This window comes from Chlorocebus sabaeus, chromosome 21 (assembly GCF_047675955.1).
Source record: "Chlorocebus sabaeus isolate Y175 chromosome 21, mChlSab1.0.hap1, whole genome shotgun sequence".
NCBI classification, from domain to species: domain Eukaryota; kingdom Metazoa; phylum Chordata; class Mammalia; order Primates; family Cercopithecidae; genus Chlorocebus; species Chlorocebus sabaeus.
In genome coordinates this window covers 54,312,584-54,329,947 of record NC_132924.1, presented here as the reverse complement: position 1 = coordinate 54,329,947, position 17,364 = coordinate 54,312,584, and the positions used below count along the sequence as shown (strand labels likewise).

The following is a 17,364-nucleotide window of genomic DNA, read 5'->3' as shown; positions in this document are numbered from 1 at the left end:
GCATCCACAGCTGCCCCTTCCCCCTAGGTGCTCTGTCCCTAGGAGATGGGAGTTTTATCTGTAAGCCCCTGACTGGGGCTGCTGCCTTTTTTTTCAGAGATGCCCTGCACAGAGAGGAGGAATCTAGAGAGGCAGTCTGGCTACAGTGGCTTTGCTGAGCTGTGGAGGGCTGTGCCCAGTTGGAACTTTCCCAGCATCTTTGTTTACACCGTGAGGGGAAAACAGCCCACTCAAGCCTCAGTAATGGCAGATGCCCCTCCCCCTACCAAACTCCAGCATCCCAGGTCAGCTTCAGACTGCTATGCTAGCAGCGAGAATTTCAAGCCAGTGGATCTTAGCTTGCTGAGCTCCATGGGGGTGGGATCCACTGAGCTAAACCACTTGGCTCCCTGGCTTCAGCCCTCTTTCCGGGGAAGTGAATGGTTCTGTTTTGCTGGTGTTCCAGGTGCCAGTGGGGTACGAAAAAAACCTCTGCAGCTAGCTCAGTGTCTGCCCAAATGGTGGCCCGGTTTTGTGCCTGAAACCCAGGGCCCTGGCAGCGTAGGCACCAGGGGGAATCTCCTGGTCTGCGGGTTGCGAAGACTATGGGAAAAGTATAATATCTGGGCGAGAGTGCACTGTTCCTCATGGCACAGTCCCTCACTGCTTCCCTTGGCCAGGGGAGGGGGTTCCCTGACCCCTTGCGCCTCCTAGGTGAGGCGACGCCCCACCCTGTTTCTGCTCGCCCTCCGTTGGCTGCACCCACTGTCTAACCGGTCCCAATGAGAAGAGGTGGGTACCTCAGTTGGAAATTCAGAAATCTCCCGCCTTCTGTGTTGATCTCACTGGGAGCTGCAGATGGAGCTGTTCCTATTCTGTATCCCCTCTTCGTGTATTTTTAAAATGGTTAATGGTGAGTGTTAAAATGTTACGGTGTTTAGATTTCGTTGAATAAAGTTAAATGAAAGATATAATGATTTTGTTTCAACGTGTAAATATTTATAGTATGCTAGAAACTATGTCCTTTATAATTTTCAATGGAAAGTTTTAGATGTGAACTTAAAAAGTGCAAGAGGGTGCACAATTTTCTCAAAAAAATTCAAAGAGGTGTGTGAGTGGTTTGATTTTTGCCTGTAACCCAAACTAAAAAATAGACTTATTATAACCCAGCACAGGCACCCAAATGCAAAAGTTTATAAAACATTAGTTATAAAACATTAGTTATAAATTAGTTACCTTGTATGATGCTCTCAATCTTTTTGCCTTCTCTCTCTCTTCCCCTACTTTTTTTTTGTTTTCTTCCTATTTCATTCCATTAAAAAAAAAAAAAGTCTGGTCTTGACCTGCTAAATTGTTTACTTCCCCTCAAGGGTTGCGACTTGCAGTTTGAAGAAAACACCTCAATCTAAGATACAGTTTTTTCTTTCTTTTTTTTCTTTGTTTTTGTTTCATTTTTTAAAAGTCTGAGCATAAATAAGAGAGGTGGAAGTAAAATTTATGTTAATGCTTCAGTTTAATTAATTAGTTTCCAAGCTGTTCTGTGGAGCTGAAAAGTGACATCAGTTTAAATGTCTTCCCTTGCTTATCCTCTCAGGCGTCTGTACCTCTTCCCCATTACACCAATATCAAAAACCTACAAACTAAAAAACCTCGGTGGGATGGAAAAACGGGGAGAGTCTTTATGTAATCCTAATTAGTAGTCTGACTGATACTAAAGGATACATTTTAAAAGAGGATTAAATCTTGTCTCTACCGTGAATCTAAAATCTGTTAAATACTGAACTTGTTAATTAAGGAGAGAACTAGTGAGATACTGCAACTGGTTCAAAAGAGAACTCAAAGCATCATCACACATTGATAGGCAAATAAGGAATGTTAAATTTATAAATGGATGGAAAATTGGTTAGTATCCCTGGGGCAATAACTAATGCATTTTACCAGAAGCATTTTTATGGATAGGAATTACATGCATGACTATCAGAATTCTACAATTGATCTCGTATTCCTACAGAGTTATAAAATAGCCTAGTCAAAACACGCAAAGGTGGGAATAACCTGAATAGGTGAGCTAGCCAGGAAATCTACTGAATTCTAAAGTCTTAAACAATTTTTCCTTCTACTGATTAGATTTAGGCTATTAGTTCCTTACCTAAGTCTAAAACACTTTGCAACCTGAAGGCCAAGTCCAGTTTGTAGAGGATTTCTACCATCTGTGCAGTATTTATAAACATCGTGAATTTCTTGCTATTATTTAAAACCTAGATTTTTACATAATAGCTAAATTTCTAGTTTGTCTTGGAAAATCAGATTGAAATGGAATTTACTATTATTTTCTTCTCTTAAGATAAACTTCCCTACTTCCCTTTTCTTATTTATAGTATCGATTTTCCATATCATTTCTGTACATCCCTTCTTTTCTCATTCAAACTGCACTCATCTTAATCCAGTCCCGTTTCAGTACAACTGTCTAACTTCTTGACTCCAGGCTCTCCTCAGTCTCTCCAGCATGCTGTTTTACATTTAATCTCTCTTAAATACTTTGCTCAAGACTCCAGACTGCCCAGTAATGTCCAATGAATCCTGTTTTGCTACTCTGAATATGCTGACACTTTCCTGACACTTCCACCCCTTCAATGATTTATTTCTTCCCTTCTTTTGCAGTCTTGATATCTGTTGCTTATCTACATGTTCCTTCCTCTAGTAAGGTTAATCTCTTTGCTTTCCTCTATACCCACTATGCTTTTTGTTCATGTTGATCCTTCCTACAGGAAAGGCCTTCCTTCTCTTCTTTGTTGATATATATCACATGAAGTTAAACTCCAGGCTACCTAGTCTGAGAAGCCTACCAGAGTTCTAATTCACATTGATCTCTCTGGAATGTTTTATGCTGTCTAGTGTTGTTTTAGGTAGTGTATCCTTATCACTCAAGATTAAAGCTACCAAAAGCATGGCCTACCTTCCTATATACTATTTTGGTATCTCTGAGGAGAAATTAGTAAACTTGTCTAAATTTTTATATTTGCATAATCATGCGGTTCACTGTACAAAAGGAAGAAGATTAAACATTGTTCAGGATTTTAATTTTTCAGCACTGTGAAATTTACATATTTGTTGTATTTGGAAGAAAATGGGTGTGGGTTTTATGTATTTTTATATATACACACACTTCATACACATGTATTTACATTATTCTGTCTATAGACAGTGGCTGTATCAATCACACAGGAATTTTAGTCTATTTGATATATTTACATTAACTAGTAGTCTGTTGAAATTCAAAGGAGGTAATCAAATTGAGAAAACCATGTTGCCTAATCCTTTTGTCATGGATAATATTACTCAAAAGGGAAGCCTTGGAGTAATAGGAAAAAAGAAATATACTCTTGGGCTCCCCTACCTCTATTCAGAACAATAGGATCTGCCCTGGTAAGCAATCAGGCAGGCCCTTTTATATGCAGTCTGTGTATAACATTAAAAGTCAATACACTGTCCTTTTATTTTTTAGTTTTGTGTGATGCATGGAGAAAAGAAGCATTTTGCTTTTTATATAAAGACCGTCCCTGTAACACAAAGTGGGTTAAGAGATTTGAGATAATTTTCCCAATAATTGTGAACTAAAACTTATATATGACATCTAATTGTGTTAATAATGAATTTATAAAGAACTTTATTGAGTGAAGTATACCTATACACATATTGAAAGTATACAATTTGATCAGTTTTGATGTGTGCTTATACTGCTGAAACAATCATTACAGTGAAGATAATGAACGTATCCACCACTTCCAAGAGTTTCCTTCTACTCCTTTGTCATCTCTCCTTCCTTTGCTCCCTCTCTGTCCCTCCCCTCCCCAGGCAACCTCTGATCTGCTTTCTTTCACTGTACGTTAGTTTGTATTTTTGAGAAGTGTATATAAATGGAATCATATAGTATGAATTTTATTTTGTCTGGCTGCTTTCCATCAGCTTTTTTTTTTTTTTCAGATTGTTGCATGTTGTAGCATATATCACTATTTTGTTCCCCTTTTACTGCCGAATGGGATGCATATGGCAGTTTTTAAAAATCCATTTACCTGTTTTTGGACATTTGGGTTGTTTCCATTTTTTGGTCATTACAAAAAAAGCAACATTTGTATACAAGTGTAGAAATATGTTTTCACTTCCTGAAGGGCTAAGTTATAGGGTGGATATGTTTTTAAGAAACTGCCAAACTGTTGTCCAGAGTGGTTGTACTATATAACCCTTCTAGCACCCAGGGTACAGTAGTTCTGGTTGCTCCATGTCTTTGCCCTTTGCCAACACTTGGGATGGGGCAAGTGTTTTTTTCTTTGTAGATAGGGTCTCAGAGCCCTGTCACCCAGGCTGCAGTGCAGTGGCATGTTCATGGCTCATTGCATCCTTGACATCCTGGTCTCAAGCAATCCTCCCATTTCAGTCTGCTGAGTAGCTGGGACCTCAGGCACATGCCACCACACCTGGCTGATTTTTGTATTTTTTGTAGAGATGGGGTTTTGCCATGTTGCCCAGACTGGTCACAAGCTCCTGGCCTCAAGTGATGTGCCCACCTCAGGCTCCCAAAGTACTAGGATTACAGGTGTGAGCCCCTATACCCGGCCAGGGCAAGTCTTTTTAATTTTAAATATTTTAATAGGTATATAATGGTATGTCATTGAGATTCTAATTTACTTTTCCTTATTGACTAATGATATTGGTCATTTTCTATGTGGTGGTTTGCTGTTCATGTAGCTTCCTAGGTGAAGTGGCTGTTCATATTTTTTGTCCAGTTTTTATTGAGTTGTTTTTTCATTACTGAGTTTTAAGAGTTCTTTATATACCCTTTATATACATTATTTATCAAATATGTGATTTCCAGGAATTTTCTCCCATTTTGTGGTTTGGACAGGTGAATTTATTTATTTATGTATTTATTTATTTATTTATTTATTTATTTTGAGATGAAGTTTCGCTCTTGTTGCCCAGGCTGGAGAGTAATGATGGGGTCTCAGCTCGCTGCAACCTCCGCCTCCCAAGTTCAAGTGATTCTCCTGCCTCTCAGCCTCCTGAGTAGCTGGGATTACAGGCATGCGCCACCACATCCGGCTAATTTTTGTATTATTAGTAGAGAGGGAGTTTCACCTTGTTGGCTAGGCCAGGTCTCTAACTCCTAACCTCAGGTGATCCACCCGCCTTGCCCCGCAAAGTGCTGGGATTACAGGCGTCAGCCTGACAGGTGAATTCTTTATCCTCCACCTGTATAGAGGTAGTTCCAGGATCCCTGTGTTTGAGTATTAAGATACATTATGGGTTGGGTTCTAGCTCAGGCAAGTTGACGCTAGTTAATAATGGATTTTTGAGAATAAAATTTGGTATGTTTCCTGTTTATAAATGTAAAATTTGCTCATTGTAGACAATTTAAAAAATACTGAGAACTACAGAGAAGGACATGAGACTGGAGTATGCTTGGGAACTCCAGGCAGAAGTCCAGCTGTTAAGGCCATGCATATCAGAAGCAAGAGTGCTTAGAGCTTACCACATACTAGGCTTGGGGCAGCAGGACTATACAGGTCCCCTCCACTTAAATTACACTTAATTCTGCTAAGGATTGCCTCAGAAATATGACGGGCTGAGGTTGCAGTTTGTTTTCCCTAAATGTAAGTTCAGTGCTATACCTGCAGTTTTGGACCATTGTCTGGCCTATGCACTTAATAAATGTTTATATTATAAAAGTATGAAGTAAATGAAGGTCTTCATAGATGTTATACAGTTAGTAAATGTCTTCACAGCATAGAGCTGAGCAAGGCTTCGGAAAGTAGGGATTGACAAAGACAGAAATGGAATTAATCAAATGTATTTGACTAACATTGAGAAATATATTAAAGAAAGTCCAACACAGATATCCTAAGTGTTAAGTGTTCCTTGGCTGTGATGCTTTACTGATGAAAAGCATTCAGTTTTGATGCCAATAGGATTTGGTTTAAGATTATGCTCTACTCTACCAGCTGCGTAAACTTGGACCAGTACTTAACCTAGGTTTTTGCTTCGATTCTTCTTTGTTTGTTTGACACAGGGTTTGCTCTCTCGCCCAGGCTGCAGTGCAGTGGCTCACTTTCACCCTTCTGGACTCAAGCAGTCCTCCCACCTCAGCCTCACGATTAGCTGGGACCACAGGCACACACCACCACACCTGGCTAATGTGTGTGTGTGTGTGTGTGTGTGTGTGTGTGTGTGTGTGTGTGTGTGTGTTTTGTAGAGACAGGATTTCGTCATGCCCAGGCTGGTCTCAAATTCTTGGGCTCAAGCATTTTGCCTCCCTCAGCCTCCCAAAGTGCTGGTATTACAGGTCTGAGCCACTATGCCTGGTCCTACTTACTTCTTTTACTTACACAATGTGAATAATTGTGTATACCTGTGGGGCTATTGTAAGGATTATAGGAGATAGAGCATACAGTAGTCCTCACTCTTATCTATGGTTTCGATTTTTACTGTTTCAGTTACTTATGGCAACTGAGTAAAAAAATAGATGAGTACAGTACAATTTTATATATATATATATATGTTTGAGATGGAGTCTCGCTCTGTTGCCCCGGCTGGAGTGAAGTGGCACGATCTCGGCTCACTGCAAGCTCTGCCTCCCAGGTTCACACCATTCTCCTGCCTCAGCCTCCTGAGTAACTGGGATTACAGGCACCCGCCACTACGCCCAGCTATTTTTTTATGTTTTTAGTAGAGAAGGGATTTCACTGTGTTAGCCAAGATGGTCTCAATCTCCTGACCTTGTGATCCGCCCGCCTTGGCCTCCCAAAGTGCTGGGATTACAGGTGTGAGCCACCATGCCCGGCCACAGTACAAGAAGATTTTAAGACAGGGAGCGAGAAGGGGACCATATTCACATAACTTTTATTACTATATATTGTTATAGCTCTATTTTATTATTAGTTATTGCTAATCTCTTACTGTGCCTAATTTATAAATTAAACTTTATCATAGGTTTATATGTACAGTAAATTCTCGCTTAACATCATGGATAGGTTTTTAGAAACTGACTTTAAGTGAAACAACATATAATGAAACCAGTTTTACAATAGGCTAATTGATATAAGCGAGAGTTCATTTCATATGGCATATTTCTGGTCATAAAAACATCACCAACTTCTAAATAAAGATAAAAACTTTTCTAATGTTAAACATTGAAATGAATGTTAGTGATACATACATTTAAGAAATATTAATAAAACAAGATAATTATTTACCCAATTATTCTAGTTAAGTGCTACAGCTGGCCAGAGGCTCTTCTGGCAGCTTAAGCCCTCAAGGCCTTAGGAGGAACCAGCTCTGAACAGGACACCACTCTATCGCAGGGCACTCGCATACCCACCCATACTCACTCAGAGAGGAACCATGTCGACATGCCAGTCCGTCCAGTGGACACAGCTTTGGGATGTGGGAGGAAACTGGAGTACTGGGGAGAAAGCCCACACAGACGTGGGGAGAATGGGCCAACTCTACACATACATAGACAGTGGCCCCAGCTGGGAATCAAGTTTTTTTTTCCTCGTCAATGTTAAAATGAAGCAACATTATTTGAGGGACCATTTGTATAGGAAAAAACATACTGTGTATAGGGTTTAGTACTATCGTTGGTTTCAGGTGTCTACTTGGGGTCTTGGAACATGTCCCCCTTGGATAAGCGGGGGGGACTATTGTATACAGTATTTTACATTCCTGCTTGCAAACCAATTCTTTTCTGATCTCATTTCTTCCTTGTGTGGGTTTCCCTTTATCTTATTCAGTTACTTTTTTCATTTGATTCCTTGTCTTTTCATCCTCTTCTTTTGCTTTTTCATCTAATCTTGTTTTTTTACCAGTTTCATTAGAGGCCATCTCTCCTTGTTGTCTATAGAGAGTGCCAAACTATTTTCAGACTTTTCTTTTGTATCCATTACTATATCCAGTAAGCTCTTTCTTTAAGGATTTCAGAGGCTGTTCCTTTTCTCTTATTAGAATGTTTTCTTCTTCATGTGGCTTGTGTTTTTCTTCTCCATTTTTAATTCCTTTTTTAAAGGTGAAATCTGCCAGATATGTTTTCTAGCAACAAATAGATATTTTCTAGCAACAAATAGTAACCTCACTTATCCTTCTCTGATCTATAGCTCAGGTCAGGCCAACCAGCACAAATCCCAGCATAATTCTCAGTTTCTAGAAGGTTTTCACTAAGATTAAATCTTTACCCTCCCTTCTTGATTTTCTGCTATGGGTGAAATGTATGAAAACTAAAACTTGGAGCACTTGCTGCCACCAGGATTATTCTTTGCTTTCTCTTCTATTTTTTTGGCTTGTAAGGAACTGTCCTCAGAATCCTATGTGTCCTTGAAAATACCCTTCAGCTTTCTCCCCAGTTGTTTTCTAGAAATTGTTGGCCTACTTTAATATATAACAATGGGAATAGTAGGAAAAGAGGGTTGTGTATGTGTGCTTGTATTTGTGTGCCTGTGAGCATGTGTGTATTGGGGATGGTCACAATAATATCACCAACACAAGGATCTGCACTGATGGGAATTTAAAGCTGGCTGCAATTTTATAATGGGTACTGATATGGTTTGGTTCTGTGTCCCCACCCAAATCTTACTTTGAATTGTATTAATGCCCATATGTCAAGGGCAGGACCAGGTGGAGATAGTTGAATCATGGGAGCCATTTCCCCCATGTTGTTCTCGTGATAGTGATGAGTTCTCATGAGATCTGATGGTTTTATAAGGGGCTTCCTCATTGGCTTGGCACTCATTCTCTCTCCTGTCATCCTGTGAAGAGGTGTCTTCCCCTATGATTTTAAGTTTCCTGAGGCCTCCCCAGCCATGCGGAACTGTGAGTCAATTAAATCTCTATTCTTTATAAATCACTCAGTCAAGGATGTTTCTTCATAACAGTGTGAGAATGGACTAATAAAGGTACAGTGCTTGAGTGTCTAAATTAGACCATCAGTAGGGGATGTTTGAAATGTTTCCTTTTTTTCAGGTGGCCTTAGTTTTATGAGGCTTAAGGTAGTTACAGCATGACAAGAAACCTGGACAGTTTTTTTTTTCTATTACCCAAACCAGTATCTGTTTTGTGGTTAGCAAGATCCTTCCAGATTCTTGTGTTATCTGTTGATTTGAGTTTTGTATGTAGGAATTTCCTGGGTTATTTTCTGAATCTTCAGAAATTGAGAGAGGTTGCACTGTGATCTTCAACGGATACTGGAGTTTAAACTGGAAGATCATTTTCTAGCTTTGTCTGCTGACATCTAGAGAGGGTTCATGGTTTTACGTCTGTCCATAGAATTCCTAAAAGTAACTTTTGTGATATATTTGTGCTTAATTTTTTGCTAAAAAGGGTAAGAGTTTTACAGTTGCATCCGAATGTGACATTGTGTAATGTTTCTATTTCAGGTAGCAGCAGCAGCAGCAGCAGGAGCAACAGCAGCAATGTTTCACTTCTTCAGAAAGCCTCCGGAATCTAAAAAGCCCTCAGTACCAGAGACAGAAGCAGATGGATTCGTCCTTTTAGGTGAGTCTTTTTATGAAACAAAATAATTAAATTATGTTTTCTTTAAAAAATTACTTGCAAATTATACGATTGATTTTAAATCATTTTTTATAATTTCAGAATTAATTTATGTGTTTAATTTTTAAAAAGTAAAATCTGTAAAGATAAAGGTCATCAATTACTTGGAATAGTGTCATCAAGAGAGATTTTTCTTACATGGGTTTGGCTCTGTACTCCAAATTAAATTTGTAAAATCACTTCTTTTTTCCCCTTTTTTTAACTGTGGAAAATCTAAAGTCTTCAAGAATCCTTGATGAATTCAAGTTCTGTCTTATAAATAGTACTAACCTTGTTTCATAAATTAGCATCTGAAATTAAATTAGGCATCTAATAAATATTTGCCGAATGAAGTAGACTTTAAAATCTAAGTATGTTGAATAGTGTTTCCTCTTTAAGACTATTTTCTATTATAAACTTAATACCTGCAAATTTTAAAGATTTTAGTGTCTTTAAAAAATATTTCTTACAATCAGATACAGTATTCTTCACCAGGGGAATTCTGAAAAGTAAAATTTCCTCCATGTCATGTCACATTTCTTCCCCTGAGGAAAAGTTTTGCACAACATCTTTGCTCTTCCCAGAAATTCTCTTTCCAAAGTATGGTGTGGGATAGTCAAACCCAGTGTTTCCTTGTGGTTCTCATCCTCTTCCATGCTGGACCTCCTTCCACCAAATTCCTGCTCCTTCTCTGAGAAGATTTGCATTAACTCATAGGTCTTCACTCCCTGGAATGTTTCTCTGGGTCTCCCTTTCCAGATACTGGTTTCCTACCTCTTACTTCTTTTATCTTGGCCCTGTCAGACTGACATCTGCTGGCATCAGCCAATGCTCTGTAGGTTTTGAGAAATAAAGAACGTTTCCCTTAGATTTAAGGGTAATCTCTGGGAGACCAGAGTGGAGTTTTTTCGTGGATAAACTTTACTATAGAATTTTCCATTGTTTCTACAGCCATGTTCTGGCAGGCCTGTTGTTTTTCAGAACCTGTCTTATATATCCAGGGACAGGGGCAGTAGCTGGGAGGTTGGTCAGAATTGTTTTCATCAGACCAGATCCCTTATACCTGAGGTAAAATAGTGGGGCTTAGTCTTTGACCAGGGCTGATGATTTTTCTGGGTAGCCTTCTGACTGGGATAAGGTGGGGTGCAGTGGACTTGATTGCTAATCTGACCCTTCCTTCTTAGTGTGTCAGGAATTTATGCCTTGGCTTCCAAGTCAGAACTGACTCTGTCAACCCCGATTTTAGTTCCTTGAAAGCTGCCAGTGTTACTTTTTTCACACTTCTTGAATTAGCCTCGTTGACAGAAAACTTCAGGGTTACATCAGGCCTCCTATGAAGTTCTGTTTTTCAGGAGTTTTGTAATAAATTATTCTCTCAGAAATTTTTCCAAAAACTCTTGTTTTCTACTCTGTTGTATATTCCTGATTTTAAAATACCTCTGAAGTGTTAACACATATACAGGGAACTCTGCTTTTTTCTGTTGTTTTTATTATATATGTATTACATTTTTAAAAAAACATTATTTTTAAATAAAATAGAGATAGGTCTTGCCATGTTGCCTAGGCTGGTCTTGAACTCCTGGCCTCAAGCAGTCTTCCTGCCTCAGCCTCCCAAAGTGTTGAGATTACAGGCATGAGCCACCACATCCAGCCTCTTTTCTGTTGTCTTTATGATTAGAAATTGACATTATTCTTTTTGTTATCAAATAGCCACTTAAAGGATGTAAGTTGGGTGTGCTGGCATCTTTGAAAGCAAATACAATTCCTAATGCTGGACCTTAAACTTTTTATTCATCTTCTTCATCCCTACTTCTCTGCCACTTTGTAGGATTTCTGAGACAAATTTTAACCACCACTGCAGTGGCTCCTGGTGCTGCTAAGATCACCTCCAATTTCTGGTAGCATGTAGCCCTGTTGAGACGTTCCATTGCATGTCTTGTAGCTGCCTCAGTAGAAGCCCGGTTTCCAGGGCCTTCTGCCTCAGGGTATTATCTACTGTGGACCTCCTTTCCCTTTCCAGGAAAGACTAGTTTAAGAAGTAGTCTTTCTTTAACTGAGTCTCAGAAGGCACACAAACTTCCAAATTTCATATTTTAAGAAGGAATTTCCAGGACCTAATTACTCTAATATGCTCTCAGTACCAGCTGCTCCATCTGAGGGAGTTTTCCCAGGACCACCTTGGACCAGCATGATTGGTGTTGTACCCAGCACCATACGTCCAGCCGTTGGACAGCCATGGTGAAGAATCACTTCCGTCGTAGTCCAGGATAGCAATTTAATTTGCAGTGCAGCTACTGCTGCACCTCATTCAGATGACCCAAACAAGACAGGTCCCCCAGATGTTGGCTGATGCCTCTTTGCCCTTCATCTCCTCTGTCTGCTGACGCTTTTCTCTGTTTAGCCTCATTTCCCCCCAGGTGCAAAGCTCCACCCCTTAACCATTTTCATAAAAGTCCTCTGTACATAGTTTTCTGTGCATGTCATTACTCTCCTGAAGTTTTGATGGTATCAGTCAGCATCACCTCTCAGCTCTTACTTCCTCTGTCTTCTTTCTCTTTTCATCACTCATCCTCTTCTTCCACAGGAGCATCTCAGAGGCTCTACAGCTACTCTACAACTTACTTTCTACCTTTGGCAAGTTATTTACCCTTCCCAGTACCACTTAGCATATCTAGAAAATGAGCACGATATCAGTACCTACCCCACAAAGTTATTGAGGGGATTAAATGAGTTAATGTGTGTAAAATGCTTAGAACAACCCTGTGAGTGAGGTAGTACTATTATATCACCATACACAGGCTAGGATTTCATGTTTCCCAGTTTCTCCAGCTAGTATGTAGCAAATCTGGAATTAGCCCAGGCAATCTGACTTCAGAGCCTATCCTCTAAACCACTAAACTATCCATCTTTTTTTAAAAAATGTTATATCATCAGTTTTAATTCTAAGACATTATTGACATCCTAACCTCTTTGTTTTTTAAAAAAATTGTATTCTCTACAATTGAAAAGAGAAAGTACTGTTTTTTATTTGTTTTAATAAAAGAAGGTTGGTTGTTGTATTACTGTTCATAAAGTTTGGCTTTTATTTTGGCTAAGCCAAACTTTTTACTATCTAAGAGTTTAAATATTTTTAAAATATTTTAAAATATTTCAGAAAATTCCTTAATGAAGTTGAAATCAGAAGATGGTATATATGGTTTAATTAGTGAAAATATCCTTCAGTGGTGAATAACTTAACTGAATTGACAGATAAAGATCCTGACAGATTATTAGGAATGTAGTTAATTGTCTTTAAAGTTATAGTTAATTATCTGGTAAACTCTTTTTTAAAAAATTGATTTGCTCTGCTAGGTTGCTCTTTTTATCATTTGATTCTATACTGATATACATAATATCTTCTTTAGTCTCAGAGCATACTGTATAAAAATATTCTGGAAAAAGTCAAGTAGGTCACATGGTAAATAGAAAATTCTTTTAATGCTTTTATTAACCTGGACACATACTTGCACACATCTATTTTGTTTTAAATTTTTTATTTTTAGTCATTATAGGTAGATAATAGTTGTATATATTTACAGGGTACATGTGATGGTTTGACGCAGGCATATAATGTGTAGTGATCAAATCAGGGTAATTGGGATATCCATCACTTCAAGCAATTATTTCTTTGTGTTAGCAACATTCCGTCTCCACTCTTTTAGTTATTTAAAAATATACAATAAATTATTGTTAACTATAATCACCCTATTGTGCTACCAAATACTAGATCTTATTCCTTCTATCTAACTGTATTTTTGTACCCACTATCCATCCCCATTTTATTTCCCTCTTCTTGCTACCCTTCCTAACCTCTGGTAACCATCATTCTATTTTCTGTCTCTATGAGTACAATTTAAAAAAAACTAAGCTCCCACATATGAATGAGAACATGTGAAATTATCTTTTTGTGCCTTGTTTATTTCACTTAACATGATCTCCTCTAGTACCATCTATGTTGTTGCAAAGGATAGGATTTAATTCTTTTCTTTATGGCTAAATAGTATTCCATTGTGTATATGTACCACATTTTCTTTATCCATTCATCTGTTATAGGGACACTTAGGTTGATTCTAAAACTTGGCTATTGTGAATAGTACTGCAATAAACATGGGAATGTAGACATCTCTTTGATATGCTGATTTCTTCTTTTGGGTATGTACCCAGCAATAGAATTGCTGGATCATATAGTAGTTCTGTTTTTAGTTCTTTGAGGAATCTCCATACTGTTCTTCATAGTGGCTGTACTAATTTACATTCCTGCCACCAGGGTATGCAGTCCCTTTTCTACACATGGTTGCCAGCATTTGTTATTGCTTATCTTTTGGATAAGAGTCATTTTAACTGGGTTGAGATATCTCATTTTGATTTTGATTTGCATTTCTCTGATGATCAATAATATTGAACATTTTTTTCATATACCTATTGGTCATTTTGTATGACTTGAGAAATATCTATTCAGATATATATATAAATATATATTTTATATTATTTAATAGATATTTAATTTTATATAATAAATATATATTTATATATATTTAATTTATTAATAAATATATATGTATATATTTTTAAGAGACAGTATCTCACTATGTTACCCAGGCTACTTTCGAACTCTTAGGCTCAAGCCATCTTCCTGGCTCAGCCTCCCAAAATGCTGGGAGTACAGGCATGAGCTGCTATGCCTGGCCTGCCCATTTTAAAATTGGATTATTTTATTTTTTCCTACTGAGTTGTTTGAGTTCCTTATATATACTGATTATTAATCCATTGTCAGATGAGTAGTTTACAAATATTTTCTGCCATTTTATGGGTTGTCTCTTCACTGTTGATTGTTTCCTTTGTTGTGCAGAAGTCTTTGTAATCCCATTTGTCCATTTTTTATTTGGTTGCCTGTGCTTGTGGGTTACTACTCAAGAAATCTTTGTTCAGATTACTGTCCTGTAGCATTTGCCCAATGCTTTCTTCTAGTAGTTTTGTGTCTTAGATTTAAGTATTTTATCCATTTTGATTTGATTTTTGTATGTGGCAAGAGATAGGGGTCTAGTTTCATTCTTCTGCATATAGATATCCAGTTTTCCCAGCACCACTGATTCAAGAGACTTCCTTTTCCCAATGTATGTCCTTGGCACCTTTGCTGAAAATGAGTTCATTGTAAATGTGTGAATTTATTCCTGGGTTCTGTATTTGGTTCCATCGGTCCATGTGTCTGTTTTTATGCCATTACTGTGCTATTTTAGTTACTATACCTTTTTAGTATAATTTGAAGTCAGGTAGTGTGATTCCTCTAATTTTGTTGTTTTTGCTCAGAATGGCTTTGACTTTTCTGGGTCTTTTGTGGTTCTTTATAAATGTTAGGATTGTTTTTTCCATTTCTGTGAAGAATGTCCTTGGTATTTAGATAGTGATTGCATTGAATCTGTAGATTGTTTTGGGTAGTATGGACATTTTAGCAATACCGATTCTTGGAGTATCTTTCCATTTTGTGTGTGTGTGTGTGTTCTCTTCGTTTTCTTCATCAGTATTTTATAATTTTTATTTTAGAGATCTTTCACTTTGGTTAAATTTATTCCTAAGTATTTTATTTTACTGGTAGCTTTACAAATGGGATTACTTCCTTGGTTTCTTTTTCAAATTGTTTGCTGTTGGCATATAAAAATGCTATTGATTTTTGTATGTGATTTTGTATCTTGTAACCTTACTGAATTTATTTATTAGTTCTGATAGTTTTTTAGTTGCATACACATATGTTGTGGTCAGCATATATCCACATAACTTTTTTGTGGCATTGTGTGCAATAGGTACATTACAGAAAAATAAATATATTTTGTTGGTTTGTGTGTTTCTTGATGTCTAAATGATACAACTAAGTAAAGACTTATAAACATGATTATATTTGTAGCAACAACTTTTTATCAATATGGACGCTACAGAATTTGTTAGATTATCTCCTTATGTGGCCCTTATAACCCGTTTCTAGAAAGATCAGAGCAAATTATGTTGTTTAAGCTATAAATTATCTATTTTTTTGAGAATACCTTTTCCCCTAGGCATTTCTGCTTAACACAAATAGGTTTTAGGTCACAATTATTAGATGGCATTGCAGAGTTGATGGAATCAACACATCATGACTTGAAATTCAGGTCTGGGCAGAGTCTAGACACTTGTTTTGGTAATAGGAATATCTGGGCTGTTCGTATACAGTTAGCTCACATTTGGACGGAAAACCTTTCTCCCCATTAAGATTTCCGAAGCTTTTAGCCTTTGTAAAATGTCAAGTGTGCTGAATAAGAATAAGGGAAAAAAATTCTTGTAGAAAAACATCCTTTCCCTTGTAACCAGTTCCTATTCACATAAGAAGGTAATAGCTATTCCTTCATTCAGTAATGAAGTTGAAGTAATCCTCCAGGGTACTCATTTTACACAAAAACAAATTGCAGTTTTCATTTGCATCACTGGGTGGCGATTTTTCATAGCCTTATACTACTGTTTAAAAATCCTACAAGCATGGCACTATTTGTAATTACCAGGGTTTTCTTCTGTTATGACATGTTTAATTGTACTTTTAAGACATTATCTTTAAATTGATTACAAATTTACTAGTGTAGTAGCAAGCTCATAGTTATTTTAAGTTAGAAAAAGGGGTATTGCATAAATGTTAGGATATAATTGCTTCCAAAACTAAGACAAAAGCATGAATTAGCTTATTATGTTATAGCAAAAACAAGGAAAAATAACAACAAAAAATAATAGGATATAAATGAAAAGGAACAATTTAGATATTGTTGTTGGTTCACTAATATTTTTGACCAAATATTAAATATAACTTTGAAACAGGCAGAATGAAATTGGGCAAACACTGTTGTAGAGATTAAAGGAATTGGGTTACAGTACAACTGAAATGCATCATGGTTTTCAGAATATGCAGGTGCTTCTTAAAGTAGGGCATAAGAACTTCTAGTTTCCATTAAGCTAATTATTTTGTAACAGTCGCTGAATGTAGAACCAGAATTTAATAATTCACAGCAGCTTGGATTTCACCTTTTAAAATACTTTAAAGATATTTATGTAATTTAGTCTCACCTTCTGTTCTCCAGTCTAAATGATCAATCAGATTTTGAAAAGAAGTGAGTTATTTTTAAGATGATCTCCTCCTGAATTCCTCATTCTGGGAATCAAACCACATGTACATACTTCAGTTAAACTATCACATTTTTATATAGAACTTTTAAAGGTAGTCTCTTCATCGCTGTGTTGTTTCCTTTATTTAAAAGTCGAAATTTAGCTGTGTACATAAAAATTTCCATTCTAAGGAATGAGGGACAGTAAGTCACTTTGATTCTGTCTAGGGTCAAAGGCTTTAATTAAAACAGTGACAAAAACTAAACCAGTTTTCAACATGTGCTTCCTATTTTTATTCCCTGTTCTTATAAAAATGTATACCAGATCTTTAAAAAATTAGAGTGTTCATGGATTAAAAAGCAACTTACCCTATCACTGTCTCCTTACCCATGTATCGGGATATCCAGAAAAACTCAATTTACATTTAATTTACTTAGCAATTTTTGTGTTTTTACTTTTGACCTTTAAATTGTAAAGCAAGTATGCCAGGATGTTTCAACTAACTTCATTATGTAGATGCTTGTTTTTCTATTAAGATATGTGGCGTTCTGTGTCTAATGGATAGAATTAACAGTATTTTCATTCACTGTTACTTGATTCTGGTTTACCTGTTAATCTAGCAGCGTTTCAGTTTCAGTTTTACGGAGG

At 37.1% G+C, this 17,364-nt stretch overlaps 1 protein-coding gene across 5 annotated transcripts in view; it reads left to right on the top strand.

Moving 5' to 3' along the window:
* Positions 1-17,364, top strand: part of UMAD1 (UBAP1-MVB12-associated (UMA) domain containing 1) — a 239,356-nt gene that overhangs the window by 21,152 nt on the left and 200,840 nt on the right. For all 5 annotated transcript variants that reach the window (XM_038004655.2, XM_073009109.1, XM_073009106.1 and 2 more), the window contains one exon: positions 9,405-9,522. In XM_038004655.2, the coding sequence (XP_037860583.2) occupies positions 9,441-9,522 (82 nt within the window). In that variant the 5' untranslated portion in view covers positions 9,405-9,440. The remainder of the gene's footprint in view (positions 1-9,404; positions 9,523-17,364) is intronic.